This window comes from Gallinula chloropus, assembly GCF_964237585.1.
Source record: "Gallinula chloropus genome assembly, chromosome: 3".
Classification (NCBI taxonomy): domain Eukaryota; kingdom Metazoa; phylum Chordata; class Aves; order Gruiformes; family Rallidae; genus Gallinula; species Gallinula chloropus.
In genome coordinates, this window is record NC_140087.1 from 19926403 (window position 1) to 19949374 (window position 22972).

The 22972-nt window shown below is 36.4% G+C and overlaps 1 protein-coding gene across 1 annotated transcript in view; it reads left to right on the forward strand.

Annotated features, from left to right (window-relative positions):
• MAP3K7 (mitogen-activated protein kinase kinase kinase 7) overlaps window positions 1–22972 on the forward strand; it is a gene marked incomplete at its 5' end in the record, with an annotated part of 34516 nt that overhangs the window by 10114 nt on the left and 1430 nt on the right. Inside the window, 9 exons of the mRNA XM_084262346.1 lie at window positions 862–992; window positions 1391–1472; window positions 2614–2765; window positions 3343–3502; window positions 6028–6108; window positions 12342–12409; window positions 17893–18001; window positions 20760–20821; window positions 21348–21463. Of these exons, the coding sequence (XP_084118472.1) occupies window positions 862–992; window positions 1391–1472; window positions 2614–2765; window positions 3343–3502; window positions 6028–6108; window positions 12342–12409; window positions 17893–18001; window positions 20760–20821; window positions 21348–21463 (961 nt within the window). The remainder of the gene's footprint in view (window positions 1–861; window positions 993–1390; window positions 1473–2613; window positions 2766–3342; window positions 3503–6027; window positions 6109–12341; window positions 12410–17892; window positions 18002–20759; window positions 20822–21347; window positions 21464–22972) is intronic.

The window sequence follows — 22972 nt, forward strand, 5'->3', positions numbered from 1 at the left end:
TCAGTTTTTCAAGAGCAGGAATCTTAGAATCATAGAATTGTAGGGGTTGGAAGGGATCTCGAGAGATCATCGGGTCCAAATCATTGAGATTAGGAGTGATGAGTGCCTTGGGTAAAAGCATTAACTGTAAAAATAAGTGTCAAAGTCATAAATCAGAAAGCCTCCGTAAGGTGTAGGAGTATCCTTTTGTGGAACAAAAATTCCCTATCTGTCCCTATTTTAGTTTTTAAAACTATTTTTTATTTTCTTTCTCCTTTTCTTCTTTTCCTTGTTAGGAAGGGAGTGTTAGTGCACTTCATCTCACTTGAAACCACTGTACAACAGTTGAAGTAAAATAAGTAATGAAAAATGTGTATAGACCATAAAAAACTCACCCAAAACTGGTACTCCCAGTGCTCAATAACATGTCAGAAATTTCTTAAGAGAAAAATCAGCCCCATCAGAAATTCCCTTTTTTTTTTTTTTTTTTTTGTCTTGTGAGTACAACATTGGGAACCAAAGACTTTGTTTGTTTACTAGCTTGGTCTAGAGCTTTATTCATCAGAAAGTGGTAACATATATTATTAGGCATTGTAATATGATGTATTTGGTCAGTTGGTTATTGAATTTATTCAAACCATTACTGAAGAAAAAGTTCTATTATCATTCTACTTGTTTGTATGGAATTGTAGCTTGAACGTAATGCAAAGGAACCTTTTTTTTGTCAGTTTTTGTTCGTAGAGAGAACATTAAGTACAAGCCAGTTCTTTCAGAGTCCAATTAGCTACATTTTCCCGCGCTTAACGAAATACCAAGGAGATTGATCAGTTGCTGATCAGATCTGTTATCAAATTAAGGTTTTTTTCCTAATTTCAATTCCAGGTACTCGGCCACCACTGATCAAAAACCTACCTAAACCAGTTGAGAGTTTAATGACCCGTTGTTGGTCCAAGGATCCCTCTCAACGACCATCGATGGAAGAAATTGTTAAAATAATGACACACTTGATGCGGGTATAAAAATTTATTTTAGTATCTTAATAATTTCTTCATCTGTTAAGTTGGGGAATTGAATTACAAAAGGTACCCCTTTTATCACACTCTGTAGGTGAGCTTGTATTTTTTCTCTCCCCTTCTCTCTCTTTTTGATAAAAATTAGCCAAATATTTGTGTAGAGAAGAGAAATGATTCCTCTCCTTATGGAACACATATACTAATTTATAACAGATTTGGGGAACTGAATAAAAATAGTCATAGATGTATTACTAAAAATAACTGCATTTTTTTCTCTTCTAAATAAATTATTATAAAGATAATAATTTCTAAATTACTTAAGGTATTATTCAAATAATAGTAAAACAATTGTTAATTGATTTTTTTTTTTTAATCAAAACATTGCTGTTTTTTCACAGTACTTTCCAGGAGCTGATGAACCTCTGCAGTATCCTTGCCAGTATTCAGATGAAGGCCAAAGCAACTCAGCCACTAGTACAGGTATGCTTGTATAAATAAGAGACAAGAACAGCAACATGAAATGAGGGAGAGGGATTGTAAAGCACATGCTGACATTGATTCTGAACTCAAAATGAAGCATTAGCAAGAATCTATTTTTTTTATTAAGACTTCATACCACATCGTGTTTAGTGTTCTTAGCCAAATGGTTTTGCTGGAGTGTACCATTTCTGGAGGACGAGAACATAATAAAAGCTGTCTCTGAATGCCCAAGTTTTAAGGTCTCCTTTTTTCCCCATGAAGGTTGGTAGCAACTGACATGCTTTCCTTGTATGTAATGTTTAGTGGTTGGCATTCTTAAATTTTCAACTATTCTTGAGAGCTGCACCTCCAGTTCCACACAATTTAAACTTGCAGTTGTTCAATGCAAGATGCACTAAATGCAGTAATTTAAATTAAGTGCAAGGGAATCACTAGGAAGGTGAATAGAGCAAAATGTGGGCTCGGTTTTCAGGTTGTCTTGCCCTCAGAGAAATTCTTTTAATAATAGACAATAAAAATCATTCAGTCTTCTCATTTTTAGAATAGTTCTCCCACTTCAGTTGTTTTTAATCTTAGGTGTCTTCACCTATTACTTCTTGGCTTGGTTTTTATCCAAACAAATTGCTGTTATTTTGGATAAGGTTTCTTGGCTACTTCACAACTTAGTGACCTGTGTATTACCAAATCTTTTCAGGTGTAGTGTTGTACTGATTTTACTAGCTGTTCACTGTCGCTCTAAGCATCACTTTAAGATACGATTTATCACTTTAAACTGTGTATATATGTTATTTTTCTGGGATTTGTGCTCCGCTATGGTTCCTAATGCACCTTGTCATTAAATGTGAACAAGGTTGTTGGTAGTGTTGTTGATATAACATCTATCCTGACAATTTCAGGACAAGCTAAAGATTGACTTGAGAATTCCATCAGGTACTCCTAGTCATTTATTTTCTCTTTTTCACTCCTTCTACTTTTTATGCTAATGGATCTCTTGCAGTCTTGCAGCTTGCCTTTCATTAAAAGTTTTCAGAAATGTTGCTTTAGAGCAAAGTAAGGCTTCTGAGAATGCTTGAGCGAAGAGATCCCCTTCTGTGTTTTTAATGGAAATTCTGAAATATTTTTCCTTATTACTGATTTCTAGGCTCATTCATGGACATCACTTCTACAAACACGAGTAACAAGAGTGATGCTAACATGGAACCAAGTGATTTCCAAGGAGCCTCTACCAATGACACTATTAAACGTTTAGAGTCAAAATTGGCACAGCAAATGAAAAATACAGCCAAACAGCCGGTAAGCCAGGACAAAAGTATTGTAACTGCTGTATGAACCATTAGTGTATTCTCAGTCAGATATAGGAAAAGAACACGAAAGGGGATGGAAACTGTCGAATGATTTCAAAGAGGTAAACTGGAAGGCTCCAATAAGATCTCCAATGAAATAAAAAATAGTTAATTATATTTGGAGGGATTTGTTAGGTTAAAAAATTTATATAATTTAAAATCACTATCTTGACTTAGAAGCACAGTATTAGTGTGACATGAAAGGATTAAACACTTAGGTGAATTTCGAAAATACTGTGTTTCATATCAAGTAGGATGAAAAAATACACAGATTCACTTGTGACAATACTGGCCTAGTTCCATGCAATTTTCATCTGTGTAAAGTTAGATTCTTTTGAAAGACGCAGATGTTTGGTTCTGGTATACCAATAATAGCTAAATTATTATGATTTATTGAATTAAAATTTTTAAATGTCACTTTTAAAATGCACATTATAGAAATATATTTTAATCTACATACTGTGCATACCATGGAGGGGCTTCTGCAGAATTTTTTCTTCTCTTTAAACATGTGACTGTTGAAACAGGGTGATCCTGGCCGTTTGAGTTTACCTCCATCTCGTGGGAGCAGTGTGGAAAGCTTATCGGATGTTCGTGCACGACCACAGTCAGCCCTTGTTTCAGGAGAAGCCAAAAGGATGAGTGCTGATATGTCTGAAATAGAAGCAAGAATAGCTTCCATCACAGGTAAAATTAAAGGATGTTTCGGGGATAGACTAAGGAAATGCAAGGAGGGCAAGGAGGAGGGAAGAATGCAATAGTCTTACAGGAGGTTAATACCATTAGATATCTGAAAATACTTTTAACTTTCATGTAGGTTTTATTGTCCTTTATTTCCACGAGAAAAAGTTGCCCGTTCATGATTGTACACTCAACAAGGCTGAGTATTTTAATTGGGCACTTTTGAGGCTGTAGAAGAGATTACTTTTGTTGAATTAGACTTTGACCTTTTAAAAAAATCATTCTGAGACTTCTAAATGTCTGTTCTATTTTGAATGCACAACTGTCGTCTTTACATCTGAAACAATGTTATTCCACCTCTGCTAGAACAATTATTTCTAAAACAACATTTCCTTCAAGGCTATTTTTACAGTATTTTGAAATTAAGAAGTGGGAACTTTAAAGTTCAGCATGTTCCCAAATAAGTTTTAAAATCCACTTTGACATTTTTTAAAAAAACAAAAAAAAAAAGCTACAGGAGTTTTGCAAGGTTTGCTTCAGGTAGCTATAAACTGTTGTGTCTAAACATTGAATCCTTGTGAATTGGAATATATGTGTAAGTATAAATACATAATTTTATGGTGAAAGCAATCTTCTTCCCAGAAGAGTGAAATAATAAAAATGTGTATACTTGTCAAACACTTTTTTCTTGTCTCTCTTCTTCATCAGAGATATTGTTTGTTAGTCTACACAAATTTCAGGTGTTACATTTCATATGTGAAACTTTTGTTATGGTATATAACCACAGATTTAAATAACCAGACAAAATTAGATTGGTTAGTCCAGAGTTATTTACTTGTTCTGGTATTTCTCTACAAATCTGAAAATTAGGGTAATCATGCAGCTTTCATTAATGAGGAAACATGCATCATATTCTGGCTTTCTTGTGCACCATTATTATTTTGGTTTTGTTCTTCATTGTATTACAACAATTCCAGTATCTTGTTTTACTAAATATTATTTCATGAGTAACTTCAGTGTTTATCTTGCCCTAAACACTTTTTACTTTTATGTTCTTATTTTAAAGCTTTATTTCAAGATTTGTCTTTTGTATTGTCAGTCATTGACTGGATGATTGTGTAGCACATCTCACCCTGGATATCTCTAAAGGTTTCCTAACACAGAAGGCAGCTGTGTACTTACCTGATAATAACAACGTGCTGGTTTTATTTTAAAACATGTCAGGACTCACTTTGGTCACTGACACACTCTAAAGGCAATGTAAGTTTTTGACAATAGTGGAGATAACCTGGCCCTCCTTTGTATGAGTTTTTAATTTTCCTGGTCTTTCCTTGTCTTCCTTAAGTACATTGCTCTTGAATAGTAATTATTAGTTCAGAATATTCTCCTTTTTTGACTGTAGGGTTTCATTTTTTTGAAACAAAAACATATATTGAGCATGCTAGTTTTTGGTGGGGTTTTTAAAAGGAAATCACTTCAGACAGTAGTGGACTACTAGAAATGAGGTCAAACCCATCTGACCTTAGCCTTTTCAAGAAAAGCTGAAACAGCATTGTATTGGTTTTGCTTTGGTTTTTTAATCTTGTTAACTGTTTGACAGAAATGTGCTGTGACCCTGAAAAAAAAAAAAGGTGTGTCTGGGTGAGAACTGGGTTGTTAAGAGTAAATCAGGTCAAGAACTATTGAATCTCCTTGTTCCATTTATCATTAGATTAAATGTAAAAGTAAATCTGGTAACGTACATCACTGTTACTTATTAAGTTTGAGATGGATTTGCTGTAGCTTTCTACCTTTAGGAGATGTATTCAAACTTTTCTTTTCATGGGGACTATTTTTTCTTAAACTATACAAGTTGTAAAGTCAAAATTTAAAAATCTCTGCTTAGATTTTATTCCAAAGTATATAATATTTCTTCAACATCATTCAAAAATTAAAAGGTGGGTAGAGATACTCAGTTTGCAAACTAAAAAAAACCCAAATTCACTAGTAGGACAAAAGAACAGAAGGCAGGAATGGTCGTGAAATGTAGTAGGAGTAAGCATTTTTTTCAGAGATGGATGAGATTTCCTTTAAAAGGAGGTGATTTAAAGAAGAGTACCCAACTACTAATCTTTATAAAATAGTTTGTACCCAACATGATAGAGAAAATGTTATGTAAGTTCAGACAATCGAGAATTTATTGCAAATATACATATGACCTGAAATAATTTAATTTGCTCTCTGCATAATTACACTTGGTTTTCCCTTCCTTGTTGCCATGCTGCTTTCTGTGTTTGACTTTTGTGTTGCTAACTACAACTAATGACACAGTGTTGTAATGACGGCTAGTTCTGCATTTTTTTGCTTTTTAACAGTTGCTTTTATTATGTGTAAGCATGAGTGGAAGGCAATGCAGTTTACTCTGCATGACACATTTTTGCATGAACTATAGTTTAACCGAGTTTATGAAAAATGCAATATTAGGAATTTAATAATTTTGCTATTGCCATTTTAGTGTTTTGCATGTGTATTGTATATGTGTATTTTTTCAGCCTATTCCAAGCCTAAACGAGGCCATCGTAAAACTGCTTCATTTGGCAACATTCTGGATGTCCCTGAGATCATCATACCAGGTATCGCAGACCAGGTGAACGGGTCAGTTGGTTAAGATGCCGGAATAATGATCAGACTGCTAAAAATACTTCTTGCTCCAGTTCCTTTAGGACAGAACTAGAACTGTTCAATATTTTTTTCATAACGCCTCTGTGAAGAGGAGGATGATATTTTAGTACAGTTACTTCTATCAGGAAAGGATTCGATCTTCTAGTTTGAATTTACTTTTATCAGTAAAGGTCGTCTTATAGAGCAAAACTATATATTCAGTCTTTTATTACACACTTTATGTAGTGGAAGTGGACTTAAGCCTGAAACATTCCTATCTAGGTAGCTCTGATTTGTGTTGGGTTTGAGCACCCATTTTTAACCTAATTAAATATTAGTAGAAAAAAACCTTTAATACATTATGTACAGACCTTCAAATCCACGATACCTGCGATTAAAAGAAATTATGCTTAATCTATGTAATTCCTGTATTTTACTACACTTCTAGAGCTAAAATATCTCTGCATGAGGTATTTCTGTTGTGTTTAAGTTAATACAAAATAAAATTATTAGGAGAGGCATCTAACAGGAAGAAAATCGGTACAATCAGGTACTATAGCTGGTAATTTCAGTTGGGACTTCAATGATTAGCTTTTATCAATCCCAAAGCTGTATTTAGGTAGCAGCACGTTGCTTGTCTTTCCCATTGCTTTTTTTTTTCCCTGCAATCAGAGTGGTTTTCTTTCTTTCATACTTCTCAAAACCTAATAATAAGGGAAGTAACCACTACTAAGTATAATCAGTTCCAAACTGTGATGGATATACCATGAGCAGTCGCTTCAAAATGATTTGTCAGAGGCAGATGATGTAAGTGATAGGATCTACTGCTAATCTGGAGAGCCATTAAAATCTGTGGGCTCCCTACTCTAAATGTGTCATCTGAGGAAGCTTTCTTGCAATTCTTGACATTGTTTGGTATTTTAAAGTTGAATGCAAAGGATATTCTTGTGCAGAAGATTCTTTCAAATAACTTTATTGAAGTTTACATGTACAAATACAGAATGTCAAGCAGCCGATTCCAAAAAATTGCCTATTTAGCATTGAGAGTAAAAAATTAGCAAGAAAGCCTACTTGTGTAGCTTTCTGCTGTAATTTTGAAATTGTCCTCGCCTGCCATGACATAGTGAAATCCTGAGAGAGCAAGGAAAGTGATATGTCAAGCTTTGCAGTGCTGACATGTCATGAGAGCCTGGTAAATAAGCTCTATAATCAGAATTCTTGTCTGAGCACGCTGTGTGCATGTAACAGCGTTGAGGCTTCCAAGAAACCCTGAAACTCTTAGAGCATAATTAAAAACTCAGTGAATGCTCTGTCATTTTCACAAAATAGATTGTACCAGTCTATTGGGTTTACTTATTTAAGTAGAGGAAGTCAATTAGATATTCTTCACCTGGGTTGTCCTAATTGAACTTGACAGGGTGGGATTCCAAGGAGAATTTGGAAAGAGACAGCAACCTGTAGAGTGAAAGAAGGTACAGGACTTTTTTTCAAATTTACTCGTAAGGTATTTAAGTCTTAAATAAGTGATAATGAAATTCACCATGCTTTATCAGGAGCAACTATTCCTAAAGAGGAGGATTAGAGTGTCACATTGGGTGAACTTTGTTTTGACTGGGCTAGGGGGGAAGGTAGAGGGTAAAATTACGGTGTCATGCACCATAGGTCATACACAAGCAAAAACTTCTTGTTGGTACATGGGACCATAGCAGGTACATGCAGACTAATCCCAGGTAGTATAAGCCACTGATGTAATGCAGTTCTGAAAACGTATGAAATCTTAGAGTTCATTTCCACAAAACATAAGGAAGCACTAACACTACTTACAGGCCCTTGTTGAAGTTTAATCGGGAATTTGACATACTTGTTCTGGGCAGCCATATAAAAGAAACATGTATGCTCTGAAGTGATAGTAAGAAGAGCTACTAGGATGCTATGGTAGAACATAGAGAAGAATCTGAAAGGGTGGCTTTTCTAGCCCACAAAATGAAAGCTGAGAAATGAAAAATTATTTTATATAGCTAAATCTGCAACTAAAGACTAGGAAGAGAGAATTGTTTAAGCTACAGGACAGCATTGGCACTACAGAGGAAAAAAATAAAAATGCAAATTGGGTGCAAATAAGTCTCTGTTGTATATTAACAGTTTTCTGGTTGTCAGAGCAGCTTTCCAGTAAGAATCACAAGGCCAGGAAAGAAAAGAGACTCATCTTTACATGACAGGGATGTGATCCACTGCCGAGTAAAATAATTACCTATATATTTAAAGCAGATATTCAGAAGTATCTTGCTCAGTTACTCTTTGTAAAGGCAATATTACGTGGCCTGTTTCTCCCCTCTTTTTCTTTCCTTACTCTCTCAGCACAAGGCCTCTCAAGTCCTGGCCTCTTAAAGGCTTTTCCCCTTCTCGCCATACTTCCAAGACCCCCAAACCAGCAGCTTCATCTCGATCCCACCCTGCTACGTTCCACAGCACTTCTGCCACATACCCAGCTCCTCAGAACTTTTCCTGGGCACGTCCGTCTTGGTCCTCGGGGCAGCGCAAGTGCTGACCCAGTCCGTGCTCGTGCCTGAAGTTCTGCTGAGCACATGGTGAAACAGCTGCTCCTAGGCGAGGGGAGGCACCACGCAGGCATGTTACCATGAGTCAGCTGCTTTGGGGCAGGGTTATTTTAGAAGTATGAGTATTACATCTGCTATCATTGGGGGTTTTCGTAATGTGTTGCCTCAGCTGCTTTTCATCTGTGAACTGATTATGCTACTGAGGTGGTAAAATGCAAATTTTTAACAGTTGAAGGTAAAATGTTGCCAGAAGTTTCTAAAATATAGATGCTATTCTTTCTAAATAGATTTAAATAAGGGTTGAATAGAACTTTCATTTAAGATGCTGTTTTGTGTTACTAGTTTATAAAACTTAGGAACTGAAAAATGGATCAACTAGTTCCTTTTTTGTGTAACAATTTGGCAAATGAGTTTCAGCAGTGGTGCCCTGTAACCAGGTAGCCAAGTATCAATTTATTTATTTATTTATTTATATCCAATTATAGTATAATGGTATAGATAGTAAGCACCAACATCTTAAAATATATATATGAAAAATAAACCCCCTAGTAAGTACAAAAGACTTAAGAAGCTATGTGTTTAAAGAAACAAAAAGTCCAATCTGTAATATGATCAAGGAAACTAGTCAGAACACCTTTTCTGTACGAATCAGTCAAGCTGTAACTATCAAAAATACCTTCAAGTACAGCGTTTTCTTCACTGCCAATGTTAGACTTCTCATGCATATAGCGTGCATACATTTGGCTTTGTAATTTTTTTATCTGAAACTGTGCCACAGCATTAAGATTTTTATAGCATTGACACTGCATAAATGATTCCTTAGGATAGACACATTTTGTTGAGTGTCTTTAGAAAGTGTATAGGAATTATAGATGCTTTAGGTCTGTAGTTTTTCCATCTGCTTTTAAACCAAGTAAGAGCCAGAAATCCCACTCTTGTCTCCCCAGATCACTTCATCCTTCTGGTACTCAGATCAATGTTTTAACTTCTTTAAAATGTCTTCTAGCACTGTTGCATTCACTGATCATCCTGTGCTGATGAGAGGTTTGGATCTTGTAGGTATGGTTAGGAAGAGATAGTACTGTGGGCAAATAAGAAAGTGTAAAAGGGAGATACCAAGTATCTGCTAAAGAGCAGGGAGAAGAGTTTGTAGCTGGTCTGGATATTTGATGGGAGAGGGTGGGTGGGGGCAGTGATCAAAAGCCTTACGTTGTAGATTTTTGTTTCGCTGTAGTATTTGGGACATCACACAGTGGAAGTTATCTGTCCCATTTGAATGTACTTTTAGAAAACAAATGACAGTATGTGAAACTGGGATTTTTGAGGCCACAAAGTATGTTTGTGATGTTTGATTTTTAATCTTAAAATTCTGTAAACCACTGAAGTCCTGCCATAGTGTATCAAGCTACTGTATATGAACTTCTGTGTATATCTTAGTTTCTGTAATGAGAATTTGTTCTAAATAGATACATAGGTAAGAACAATCTCAAAACTGTGAGAGGAAGGCACAGAGAAGTAGCAGCGATCATTTCAAAGAAAGGTTGTATGTTATAGAGTATATTTTTCAATTTATATTTGTCTTGAATCTGGAGCAATAAGTATTTGTTGATTCCTAGTTCTGTTTCTGCTTTGTCTAAGCTATTGCCAGATGTCTGCAGTAGTTATACTAATTAAAATGGCATTGCCTAGTAGAGCTTGCTCTTCCCTCATGCTACTAACTCAAAGATACTTCATTTAAAGGTGTTCATTTATTACAACACAATAGTTTTGACCCTTCTTACCCCAAGGCATTTTCTTTTCTTTCTTGCACCCCACCCTGATTATTTTAACGTTTTGGCAGCCATGTTCTAATATTTCAGCAACACATGCCCTGGGTTCTTTAAATTCACAAATGTTGCTAATCTGAAATGAGAATTTCAGATATTTTTGCAAGCCTATTTCAGCTGAGCTAATTTTATAACAGTGTTGTTGAATGAAACGTGCACATAATTTTGTACCAGTCGTGGGTGGCTCGCCCATATCTTGAATATTGAGATGAGCTGTGGCATCCAGATGAAGTATCCACAGCAGAGAATTAAATGTATGATCTGGTTTGTTAAATGACTAGGTAGTGAAAAAGTTCACTTCAAATGAAAAAAGTTCAGAAATGTTGACATACATTTATCATTCACACAGTCTCTAATATCCAAGTATTAAATGTAATCATAGCCATTGTTGCTTAGGTAAGTATATACTTTCCCTGAATTTCATAGGCAAAAAGATCAAAAGCACAGAAAAGTTGCAATTCAAATTAATTTGTAGTCAGAACAAACAATATTCCCATTCTAGAATCCTTTTTGATTTTCTTAGATGCTTGTTTCTCATAGTACTTGCTATAAATTTTAGACTATACAATGCCATGACAAATTGGGGAAGTGACACTTAGAATTTTGTATTGCAGTTTTGTGGTAATACGTTCCTATGTGTAATAGTACCTGTCTTTAAAAAAATAAAGTATGATACAATTAAATGTACTGCTTAATGTTCAGTAGCCTTACGTTTTTATAGTAATTGTTGCAAATCAATACACCTGTCAAGACAGGCTGTGGAGTCATGTGGAAGTGATGCTGAAGAGGAAGAACCTAAAAGGTTAAAAATGCGGCGCCTGTTACAGGGCTTGGAGCGAGCTGGGCTGGCTGTTGTGTGCAGGGTCGCGGGGCGAGGGGCTGCCAGGGCTGCAGGACATGTTTCAGATGCTCCCCTCTAGTAGAAAAGTTACGTAATGCAGAGCTAAGAGCAAGAATTTTGAGCATTGTCAGCTGTTACTCGAGGCGTTTTGGTGTTTCCTTTTGGACAGCTGACCTGCTCTCAAGAGACAATATAAACAATCGCCGTAATAAAAATCAAAGTAGCCAGGGAGATTCCGTTGCATAATCTCCTTTTATTTTTAAGGAGACTTGGTTTCCTGGAAATGCCTTTGATTACGTGTCAGTGTTAAAATTTAAACTGTTTTATGTAGCTGTCACTGGTGGATAATTGCTAACAGGTGGAAGGAGAAGAGGAAAAGATTACAGCATTGTGCTCGGTAGGTTGATGGTGAGATGTGATTTAGCCGAACCATCCCCTTTTCACACTTCTCAGACCATGAGAATAGGACATAGATTTGTTGGGCAGAAGAAGGCAAAGGCCAGAAGGAAGCACTTTTGCTGCTTAGTTTTCATGAGGGGAGCAGCATGCAAGCCGAAGTCCTTGCCGTGTTCCTTGAGCACGCCAAAGAGCAACAGGTTAAAGCTGGCAGCCTGTTATCTTTGCGGTCTAGCTTTTAGAAATCCCCATAACGTAACGCACTTGAAATAGATGTCGTCACCAGCTCCTGCCCCAAGTACTAAGCCTGACCAAATACATGTGACAGAAGATGGTGGAGTAGAGCGCAGCAGCTATTCATGTGGTAGGAGTGGTTATTGTGTTAGGATATACTTTTTGTTGACAGGCCAGCATGTTTTGAGTTAAAATTCTGCAGCTGTCTCTTTCTCCCCCCCCCCCCTCCCCCCCCCAACTTTCTCTCAGTGGATTTGTACAAATTCCAAGCTCCTCTGCAACAGTCGCACCCTACTTATTTTGTTCTGAATAGATTTCACTGGTTTGTTTTTGTTTTGTTTTTTTCCCAGCAGGAAACGGACAGCAGAGGCGCAGATCCGTTCAAGATCTTAGTGTTGCTGGAACAGAGTCCAGTCAGGTAATGTCTTTCTTGTCTCTTCTTTCAGTAAAGTCAACACCGAATCTGTACAGGGAAAACTGGTCTGGAAATCTTCATCTTTGATGCTTTTGTGGAAATGATATGGAAGTTTGGTAGACTGTAGTGTCATTTGTATTGCATTTAAATGAGATTCCATGAGGGTTATCTGTGAATGAGCTCTAAATGAGAAGTCTCTTTTTTTTGTAGAGCTTGTGCAGCATTTATCATTTTTATGTACACATCGTTTTTTGTGTATCACTTCATTTGACTGACAGCAGATGTTCTACAGGAAAGCCTTTTCACCTCTCGATGTAGAAAACATTTTAAGTACTACTTAAGACTGTCTGAAGCAGTTATACATATATTAGACTCGCTTTTTGCATAAAAATAAAAAGTATGTGTTTCAATAGCTATTTATTATTAGTCTCTGAACCTTGAATAGTAACTTACAGTTCTACCTCTCTGTTTCTTGAGCAAGGTTTACAGGAGGATGCTGTTCTAAAGTTTTCTTTTAAAAAAGGACTATGCTACTAAGATATTTTATAATAAAATAGCTTCTTATCTGATACCCTAAATGCCATGGTAACAGAGTCTGTGCTATGCTATATAAAATTAAAATTAAACTAAGAACCTGTTAAATGAAAAAAGTACAGCTAACGTTTCATTCAGTTGTGTTCATTTTGTGGTTTTAATTGCTTCATTGTCTGTGTCAATAATTTGCAGGGACTGTTTAGTGTGAATTGGTAATTTTGAGACCACTACTGGTATTTGCATGCTGGAAACTGGAGCTTAGCATATTCATCAGGTTAATCAGGTTTCCATATTAAACAACCTACTGCAGCAATCTAAAATAGGTGGTAATTTTGGGGGTGCATAGTTATCTGGGAGGTAAACGTTTGATCCTTATTTAGTTTGTGGAGTGGGATAGCCACACAAACATCATAAATTCTTCAGGTGGTGTTAGAATTTACTCTGTACACCTATCAGAAACTTAACAAATGAGCCTTAAATACATTGTAATATCTTCAGAGAAAATAGGTTTGTTAGAAAGAAATTAATCTGCAAAATTTAGTAAAGAAATTATTAGCCTTTTCAGTTAATTGTAGAACTAAAATTATTCAAGACTTGGGGAAAAAAAAATTAAGTGACTGTACGTCAGTTATACTGAATTGCCCTGATTGATTTATGAACATGTTTAAACATAGCTTTACTTATTGAAAATGTTTCATTCTGTTAATTTTAAAGAAAGGTTAATATTTAAAAATACAGAATTTCAGAATTTACTTTGTATCTGAATAGCAATCATAATACTCTTTGAAAGCGAGTCTGTTCCTTGTATGGATATTGCATCTAAATTGTCACAAAAGTTTGTTTACCTTGAGATTTTCTGATGAGAAACTGCTATAGAAGTACAAGAACCACACTTTACTTTCTTGCTTCTGATAGGTGAGATGTTGGAAATCTCAGTGAAATAATTAAATTGTCTCCTAATTTACAGTTTTTGGAAACATTATGATAAAATCTTGAAAACATAATATTTTAACAGGCGTGAAAAATCAGTTCTTGGAAGATGTTTTTGTACTGTCCTTATAAATGAATAATGAATTTTCATTCCATTTTTGTGTGTGAAAAAAACCTACAAAATTCTGCTGAAACTGATGCTAGTTTTTGACATAAATATGCTTGTATATTAAAAAAAAAAATCAAAGTAATGAAGAAAGCAAGCACAATGTAATTATGGCAAAAGACTTAAGATTACTCTCTATGAGTTTCTATAACTCTGGACCTCACTGTCTTCAATTTTTATTAAATATCTGGATCTGCTACCCCTTGTAAGCAATCTACTACCCAAAGCAGAAAACCCCATCTGTGACTAGCGTAGCTCTGGTCAGTTTATCATATCTCCCCATAAGCACCATACCATACATAGGTTATCCCTTCTAATGTGAAAAACCCCTTCCCCCTCCCTCCCTTCATTGCAAACATCCTTCTTCCCCACATTCCATTCTCTTGTACACCCACCCTGCCACGCAGCCGCCTTCACCCCGCTGCCATGGCACTCACTGCCTGCCTCTGCTCCCGCACCCAGCCCTTGTACACCCCACTCCAAATTCACAGAATGCCCCAGCTCTGTTTTTCTTTTTAGCTAATTGACCAAGGGGCTAAAGCTGATCGGAAATCTTTCCATTAAACATTCTTCTCCTGAAAATTGCAGCTGTGTCAGTAGAAAATTATTCTGTTGAACTATGGTGGTGTGTTAGGGTTTTTTTTCTTAATTGGGGAGGATTCTACAGAATGGAATATTTGTTAAGGTGGAAGAAAACACTGAGCTTGGTATCATAAATATACCAAAGTTTTGGAATGTTTACCTGAAAAGGTAGACCAAGGCATCTCCCTGCCTAAATGCAGGTCTGTTTTAATCCAACCTTCTTGTACATATTATGATATTTATGTATATTTTATTTCTGTGTCCTGTTAGAGTAAGTTTTGGTGTGCTTTGTATGGGTGATTACTATTTTTATGTTGTTGAGATGCTTTAGGCATTTTCCGTTACTGCTCTTAGCGATGTTATCGACAGCAGTAGTGCTTCGCAGGTGATTCTACTGCTCAACTGACCCTTTTACATCGACAGTTTAGATGGGAAATATCCTGGGCCAAAGGTTGGGGTGGTTTGGTGTTGAGAACCTGTGTTTCAGTCCAGTTTTTCACAGATTTCTCTAGTACTTGTGGACCTTAGACTAGACCTTACTCGAAGTGACGTTAGGAGCACTTCTACAACCCTCTGTACTGTTAAGTGCTACATTTCCACTTGTCTCCATCCATATACTCTGATGCTTTTTTTTTTTCCCCGCTTGATTGTTTCTTCTGCCTTCCCATTTCCCTGCACATGTATTTTGAAACACTGCAGTGTGCCATCTATCCAGCCCCTTACCTGCACACCCTCGTAATGGGAACAGACATGCAAACTCTGAACTGCAGCCATAAAACTTTTGGAGGCTTGAAGGAAACACAGGCTATTTATGCTGGATAAAGTCTTTACAAAAATTTCTCTTTTATACAGATACTGATTATTTGGCATAATTACTAATGAACTGCAGGTTGTGATCAGATGCCTGTGTATCTTCTGTTGGGTTGGTTGTTTTGGCACATCATCCTTTACACTGCTATCATAATATCAAAACTGTGTCTTTTAAATGTTTGGGGTTTTTTTGTAAATAACTGCTGCTGAGCCTTTTGTAACTCTTACAGTTCACTTCAAAATGGAAAAAAAAAAGAATAAAACCATATACTGTGTTGAAGAGTGGAGAAGCAAAGTCAGAATGTACATGCCCACATGCATGCAAGCTAAATATGACACTTTGGGGTATCTGATATTATCAGATGAATCATTCTGTCCGTGAGATTGTGAAATCAGTCACAGATACACTTTTTTTTTTTACCCCCCACCCTCCCCTTCTACAGAGAGATACAAGCCACAGACAAGGAAATGAGACAGGGCTAGTAGCAATGTTTTCTTTAAGTTGGATAGTCCATTTAAAACTGAGTGGAGGATCATTCCTCAGAGCACACCAGGTTCTCAAGACTCGGCAAACCTTGGAGAAGTGGTAGCTAAGAAGCTGACAGTACCACGTGGGTTTGGCCACCTGGCAAAGATGATTTTAGAGTAACCTGGTAACAAGTCCATTGAACATGCAGAGATACCTGGACGAAGCAAGGATGAAAGGATAGCTGCAAAAGGGTAGCAGAAACTTACTGCTGAAGAACAGTCTTTGGCTTACCTGTCAGAGCTGGCGCCTGGGGGGCCTAAAACATCTCACTCAACACATGCTCATAGGCTATAATCTAACAAGTTGATTTGAGGGGATTTACAGTGCTTTTTAGAGTTCTTTCAGATACAAATCCTTCATTTCTACCTCTAGTAATTTTATCTGAATAATGTTACCAAGGAAATGTTTTGGTCCATCAACAGAAAAAAAACCCAGACCAAAAATAAAGCCCAATCCAGTACAGCAAGCATTCTAGTATGGCATTGAGAAGCTGCTGTAACTAGAGTGCTTCTCAGGTGCCCTTTGCTATCAACTGTAGATATTCAACAAATCTTTTTGTTTAAGGGACTTACCCTCTGTTAAAAGTGCTTGCTCTGTCTTCTGACCTTTCACATCAGCACAGTGTGTTTATCATTCCTATCCAGGGATGCTGACAGTAAGCTATAAGCTCGGCACCTTAAACCAGGCTTAATCATCAACAAAGGCTCCAACACAAAAGCTTTTTTTAAGAAGTGTGATGCCATCATCCATCAGAGTGTTTCTACAGTGGTTTATTGCCATGTTCCAGGCTACAAGCAGAAAACAACAGGATAAAAACAACAGGAGAAACAGAAGGCAGTTGAAATAATGGATATTTCAGTGTGTAGAATCCTGTTACTGTTATGAAATCCTGTCTTTTAAACATAAAATTAGGAAATGAAATTACATGAGTATTAGGAAATTAGAATCATAAAGGCATACAGTTTCCAGATAACATATATTTGAATGCTTCTTTTGAAAAATAGGGACATTTAATCAAAATTGCATGATAAATGCACAATATTGAAAATAGTTGTATTTTAAAAGCATCTTTTTACTTCGCTTTATTATTAACTTTTTCCTTCACTTTATTTACTTAAGTCCTTTATTGTACTAATTTTGTGAGTGAGGGTGTATAGGAAATACAAGAATATATATTGTAAATAATAACTGTTAAGAAGCTCAGTAGAATAATGAAGTCTTAGCATTTTGCACTTTGATAAAAGGATTGGAGGAGTCAAGCTTTATGTAAAGGAACTTCCTACAGCATTATATTATTCTGTTCTTAATTTGCTTTGTGACAGATGTACTCACCTTCTAATAGCTTTGCTTTAGTTGCTTGATCCTTTTTGATTTGATAGGGGTTTTTTCTGTTTCCTGAAGATGAGTCACATAACCTCTGAGTTAGCATAAGAACCGTAAGAAAACTGTAGATTAATACACCACAGAGTAGTGCAGTTAGTAAGCCGCATTCCTTTAGTTGAATGTGGTTCCACTCATTGATTAAACATTGGAAACAAACTCTTATTGCTTCCTGATGTGAAGGGGCTGCTAGATTTCGCTGAGTAGCGGTGTGAAAATTAAACATAGTGTTGTGATTATACATAAAAGATCTTGAACACGTTGTTCAACACTGCATTTTATTATGCTAAATAGCCAAATTATATTCATTTTCATATGGTAAAGAGTAGAAATGGGGATGAAATAATCCCTGTGATGCATGTAAAGTTTATCAAAACTATCTGGAGAACTTTCAGGATAAAAGCTTGGGAAAGAGGGAATTTGGGAGGATTCCAGGTTCAGGTTTCTTCAAACTTTATTTTGCTCTTCAGTAATTTATTTTTTTTAATGAACCCTTCAAAATACCTTCTGTTAACTTTTCCTGTAATGTTATTTTGTTTTCTTTTATCATTTCAGGAGAGTAGAAACAGCAGTAGATCATCTAGTCCTAGTGTGAGAATGATCACTACCTCGGGACCAACCTCTGAAAAGCCAACTCGTAATCCATGGACACCTGATGACGCAGGTAATCATTTGTTCATCAGTTCACTTTTTTGCTGGTAAAAAATATAAAATATTTATTTGATTATGGTGTGGGGTGTGTTCCTAGACATTAACAAAAATAAGCTATGAAAAGTTACATCCATTTTAGTTCTGCTCAAATTAAATCATTACATTATTGTTTTCCTTTGCACAGTGGCTTTAAGAACTTTTTTATAGAGATTATATTAAGTTACATCAACTTTTAATCATTGTGCTTGTAAGAAAGTACTGTACATAGACAGTGGTGGTAGTCTTTAATGCAGATTCTTAGCACCATGTTTTTGGAGAGTTAGGGGAATAGACATGTTAAAACATTTTAGGCTTGTGCGTTTGTAATATGGATGCACAGTTAAGGCTTTCGTTACTCTGAGTTCTGAATTGAAATGTTATGTAGGTGAGTATCAAGTGGAATTCTGGGTTTTTTATCTGTGTTGTAATGTTGCTTATGCAGAATGTACATGTACACACAGTCTTACCCTTTTTAAAAGAACTAACGTAAACGTGTCTGCAGAAGTGTTGTGAATACTTGTAGCCATCGCTGTTCTTTTGTTATGAAACAGGATTAAGAATGAACATGATTTAATAGTTGAACTAAAACTTAAAAGTCATAATGCCTGCCATTATGAAAAGAACCAGTACTGGACTGCATGAAATCCCCACAATTTCTTTTTTTGAATATAAATAGGAATTACAAAAATTACCAAAATGTACATATTAAATCTTAAGTTTAGTCTAAATATGGCACCTCCATAGTGCCTCAAATTCTGAAACCTTTTACTTGTGATCCATTTCGTCATTGGCTGGCAAGACTCTTTCCTTCTTTTCTTGTAACCAACTGCAAAATAGAAACCCACATGTGGACTGACTCTTGTACAAGCATATATATTCACACTCTATGTGTGTATATATACGCATACTTGTATTTTACCAAATATAAGGTGATTCCTTATGTAAGATGCATACTTTTTTCCCCACCCCCTATTCTTGTGGTAGGAGGACAGTGACATGCTTTTGTGTTTTGCTTCTGTGTTTTCTTCTTTCTGTCCATTCTCACTTTGCCTGATCCCACTCTCTGCCTTGTCACTCATCATTTCCCAAAGCCCTTGCCCACTGCCACAGACCACTCCGTGCCCTTTTCTGTGTAGTGTGGGTCCTGAGTTGCTTTGGGCAGTGAGCGCTTATGGGAATTGCTGCCTCAGACAGAAACAAGCTTTTACCAAATTAATCATTCCTTGGCAACTGGAAGTTGCTGGTCGTGTGCCAGTGTGAAGGCTGTTTGGCCCAGGGCTTGGGCCGCAAACGCAGCACAGCACTAGAGCTAAAAGTCAGGTCCATTTTCTGGCCCACAGAAATCCCTCACCTTATACTCAGGTAAATACAGAATGTACCACATGTTTATTGTTTCTTGTTAGGTTTATGCAGTCCATGAACGTGGAATTCTTTGAATTTAGTTTTCTGTGAAAGAGGGTACATTTTTAAGTTAATGGAGCAAAATGTTAAAATGAGGATGCAGCTCAATCTGGTCAATCACAGGAAGAGTCACAGTTCTGTGACACAGTGCTGAAATGCTCAGAAATGTAGTCTGAAGGATTTTTGCATGTATTGATGTATTTGAAACAATATTGCAATAATTCCTTTGCTGTAGCACTATTCCATACAGTGCAATAGTCTAATGTAGGGAAGGATTTTTTGTATTGTTCTCATTTAAGATGCCGTGGTGATTAAGTCTCTGGTTTTGGGGTTGTTTTTCTTTTTTCTTTTTCTTTTACCACCTTCCAGATTCCTTACAAGCATACACTTAACCACGTTTTCTCCATTCCCACCCTCTTATTTCTGTTTCCTTTTGAAGCTGCTCTTGGAGATAGCATAGTCTTTGAGGGCAACACCTTAGTTTCTCTACCACGACTACTCTGTGGCAGGTGCTTTTGGGGTATGGGTAAGCAGCCCCTTTTTTTTCCCACCTACCCTCCTCCATATAATCCTGTAGTAGCAATAATACAGCTATACAATCAGTAGTTTCTCCGTGTGTCTTTACTCCTATGTCTCTTAAAGCTTAACAGTAACCTTGTGGTCCCCAGATTTTGGGCTACCAAAAGATAGGATCTCTAAGAGTTCAGAAACATGCCAAATTTGGAATGAAAGCACAAGAGAAGTTCAGAGCAGCCAGGCCCGGGTGATAGATTGGTTACTGGGTTCCTTGCTACCCACAAAGTATCACTACAGAGCAGGGAAGATGCCCTAGAGCATGTTGTGAGGAAGATACTTACAGACCTCACTTGGAAGCAGGTTTCAAAACTGAGCAGGAGGTTGTGCTTATTTTATTTTGGCAGAGCTGGTTTGCACAGCTTCTAATTTTAAAATCATTAGATGCATGGGCTGGCTGGCTGATCCTTCATAAACAAGAATGAAATGGCAATTTTTTTATAAATAGAGAATGTGATTGCAAACTGTATAAAAATAGTATTTTAAAAATCTGTATGCTGCTACGTGGCTTCTAGAAGTGTAGGATGATAACCTTAATCTCTATTTCTTCTTGGTGTGATAGACCATACTTTTGAAGTTCTTAACTTCATCAGAAAAACAAAATGATTCATCTGCCTTGGGATTGGAACGCTGCTATTTCCATTTGCCTTTCCACATTCAGACTGTGTATTGTGAAATGATGTAGAATTCTTGTTTTTGTCCTGTAAGAATAGAATTAACTCTGAAAATATATTAAAATTTTCTTGGCATTGTTACAGAGACCAATGGGTCAGATAACTCCATCCCAATGGCATATCTTACATTAGATCATCAGTTACAGGTAATAAATAAATGTCTATTAGATGCTTTATCTTGCATTTCATTCTAACGTGTGAATTTTGGGCTGTAAAATACAGTGCTGCATATTTACCTGTGTTTATATTCTGTCTAACTTTTCACCAAGGCTAAAAAAATATGTTGTGTAATCTGAGATTGGTTGACTCAGATTTGATCAAGCTATTAAAAACAAGCCCTGGAAATATGATCCCCAAAACCAAATGTAAGTGGGGTCTGACTGTCCAAATAAGACATTATTAGCTTGAGTGTTACTGAATTAAAATGTTGTATTCACTTTATTTGTTGTGTGTGGGATTAAATGCTACTTTGATTTTTGTGACAGAGCATCAGATTAATAACTGTAGATTTGAGGTTTGAGTCAACATTGACATCAGTGCATGGTTTAGCACTTATTTTTAAAAGCTTACCAGTTTTTAAAAGACGTTATAAATACACTGCAGGGACATTCTAACACACTATATACCAAGATACCAGTTCATTAGTTTTTAACATGTCTGATTTATTTTCAGCCTCTAGCACCATGCCCAAACTCCAAAGAATCTATGGCTGTGTTTGAGCAGCACTGCAAAATGGCACAAGAGTACATGAAAGTTCAGACAGAAATTGCATTGCTGTTGCAGAGGAAGTAAGTGAAATGTGTTTAACCCTTTCTGATCTTACGCATTTCTTTTACACAAAGTCTGTTATTTGTGACTATTATTTCTAGTTTTATGAAGTGGCATTTCAGAAGGCATAATTATTGTAATCTCAGAAATACTGAGCCTCTCCATACAGGTGAGATACTTAGAGCAAATAATGGAAAGGAAGACTCTTTTTCTGGACAAGTCCTAGTTTAAAGTGCATGGCCTATCTGTGTATGGAACATACTAGTCATGTTTGTATCATCTGAAATGGAAGACCCGGACTATTGAGAATCCTTGGAATTTTATTTCCCATTGCAATTTGACGGTAATCATTTGGATAATGTATTATAGAATTTAAAGTAATAGGTCAATGTTACTCATTTTGCAGTTAATTTTATCTTAAATCTGACTTTTGTCAGTCATCACATTTGCAGCAGTATTATCCACACATATCTAGTGGTTTTCTACTAAGGGTTTAGGATCTAATACTTAAAAGCCATTATGCACTTTCTTATCCTTGTGCACTGGAAATAAACTCTTCCCTCTTACGTTGTATGCTCATACAAGTGAAGTGACTGCAGGTATTGTTGGATATGGGCTGGGGTCACTGTTGATTCAGAACTCCTGTTTGCAATACTATAGTTCTGGTGTGCTCTGCTTCTCCTTGTTTCTGTTTCCCAAGGCTGGGGAGCTGTTCTGACAGGTGATCTGTACTCCCATGCCAGAACAAGCAACCAGCTCATTACCCGCCAGCGTCCCAGCCGCTGCAGGCGAGCGGTGGTTAATGAGGAGCTTGCCTTGGTGTTTGTGGGAAAGCTAATGAGAAAAATGTGTGTATGACCCTTTCGTACATCAGAAATGGCATACTGAATGGGGGTGTGGGGGCAAAGCTACTGTAAAATGTCCCTGCTGTCTAATCAGTTCTGGCCTAGCTTCCTGAGAGCAGACTTTGTTTTTCTATTGCAATTGAAATTTTTAGACTTCATGTGGAGCTACTGAAGCTAGTGAGAAGATCCTCATTTTTGTCTTATTTCTGTTGTCCAGAAGGGTCAATAAATTATATAAGAATGTGTTTCTGTTTCAAAGCTGTCAATTCTGTACCTTTAGGTTCCTACTTTATCTTTTTTTCTAGGAAGTATGTATACACACTTCTCCCAGACTTTTTTTTCCTAATCAGAACATAATTGCCCATAGGTGTTAAAACAAATAGTATTGTGACTGATGAACTAGATGCTGGTTAAGGTAGTTATTAGTTCAACCTTTATAGAATGATTAAGTTTTCTTTAACTGTAATTACAAACCATATGGCAACAATTAATTAACATGAACTTTCTCCTCTACTATTTTGATGTTAAAATATTGCTGGCAGCTTGCCTTCTTGTCACCTCATAAACAAATAGTAAACCAAACTGCTACATCAGTTTTGCAGGATAATTTATAGCGAGTTTATCACTGTGTTTGTTCCTCGAAAATTGTTGCTAAAAACCATATTGAACACTTATGGCAATATA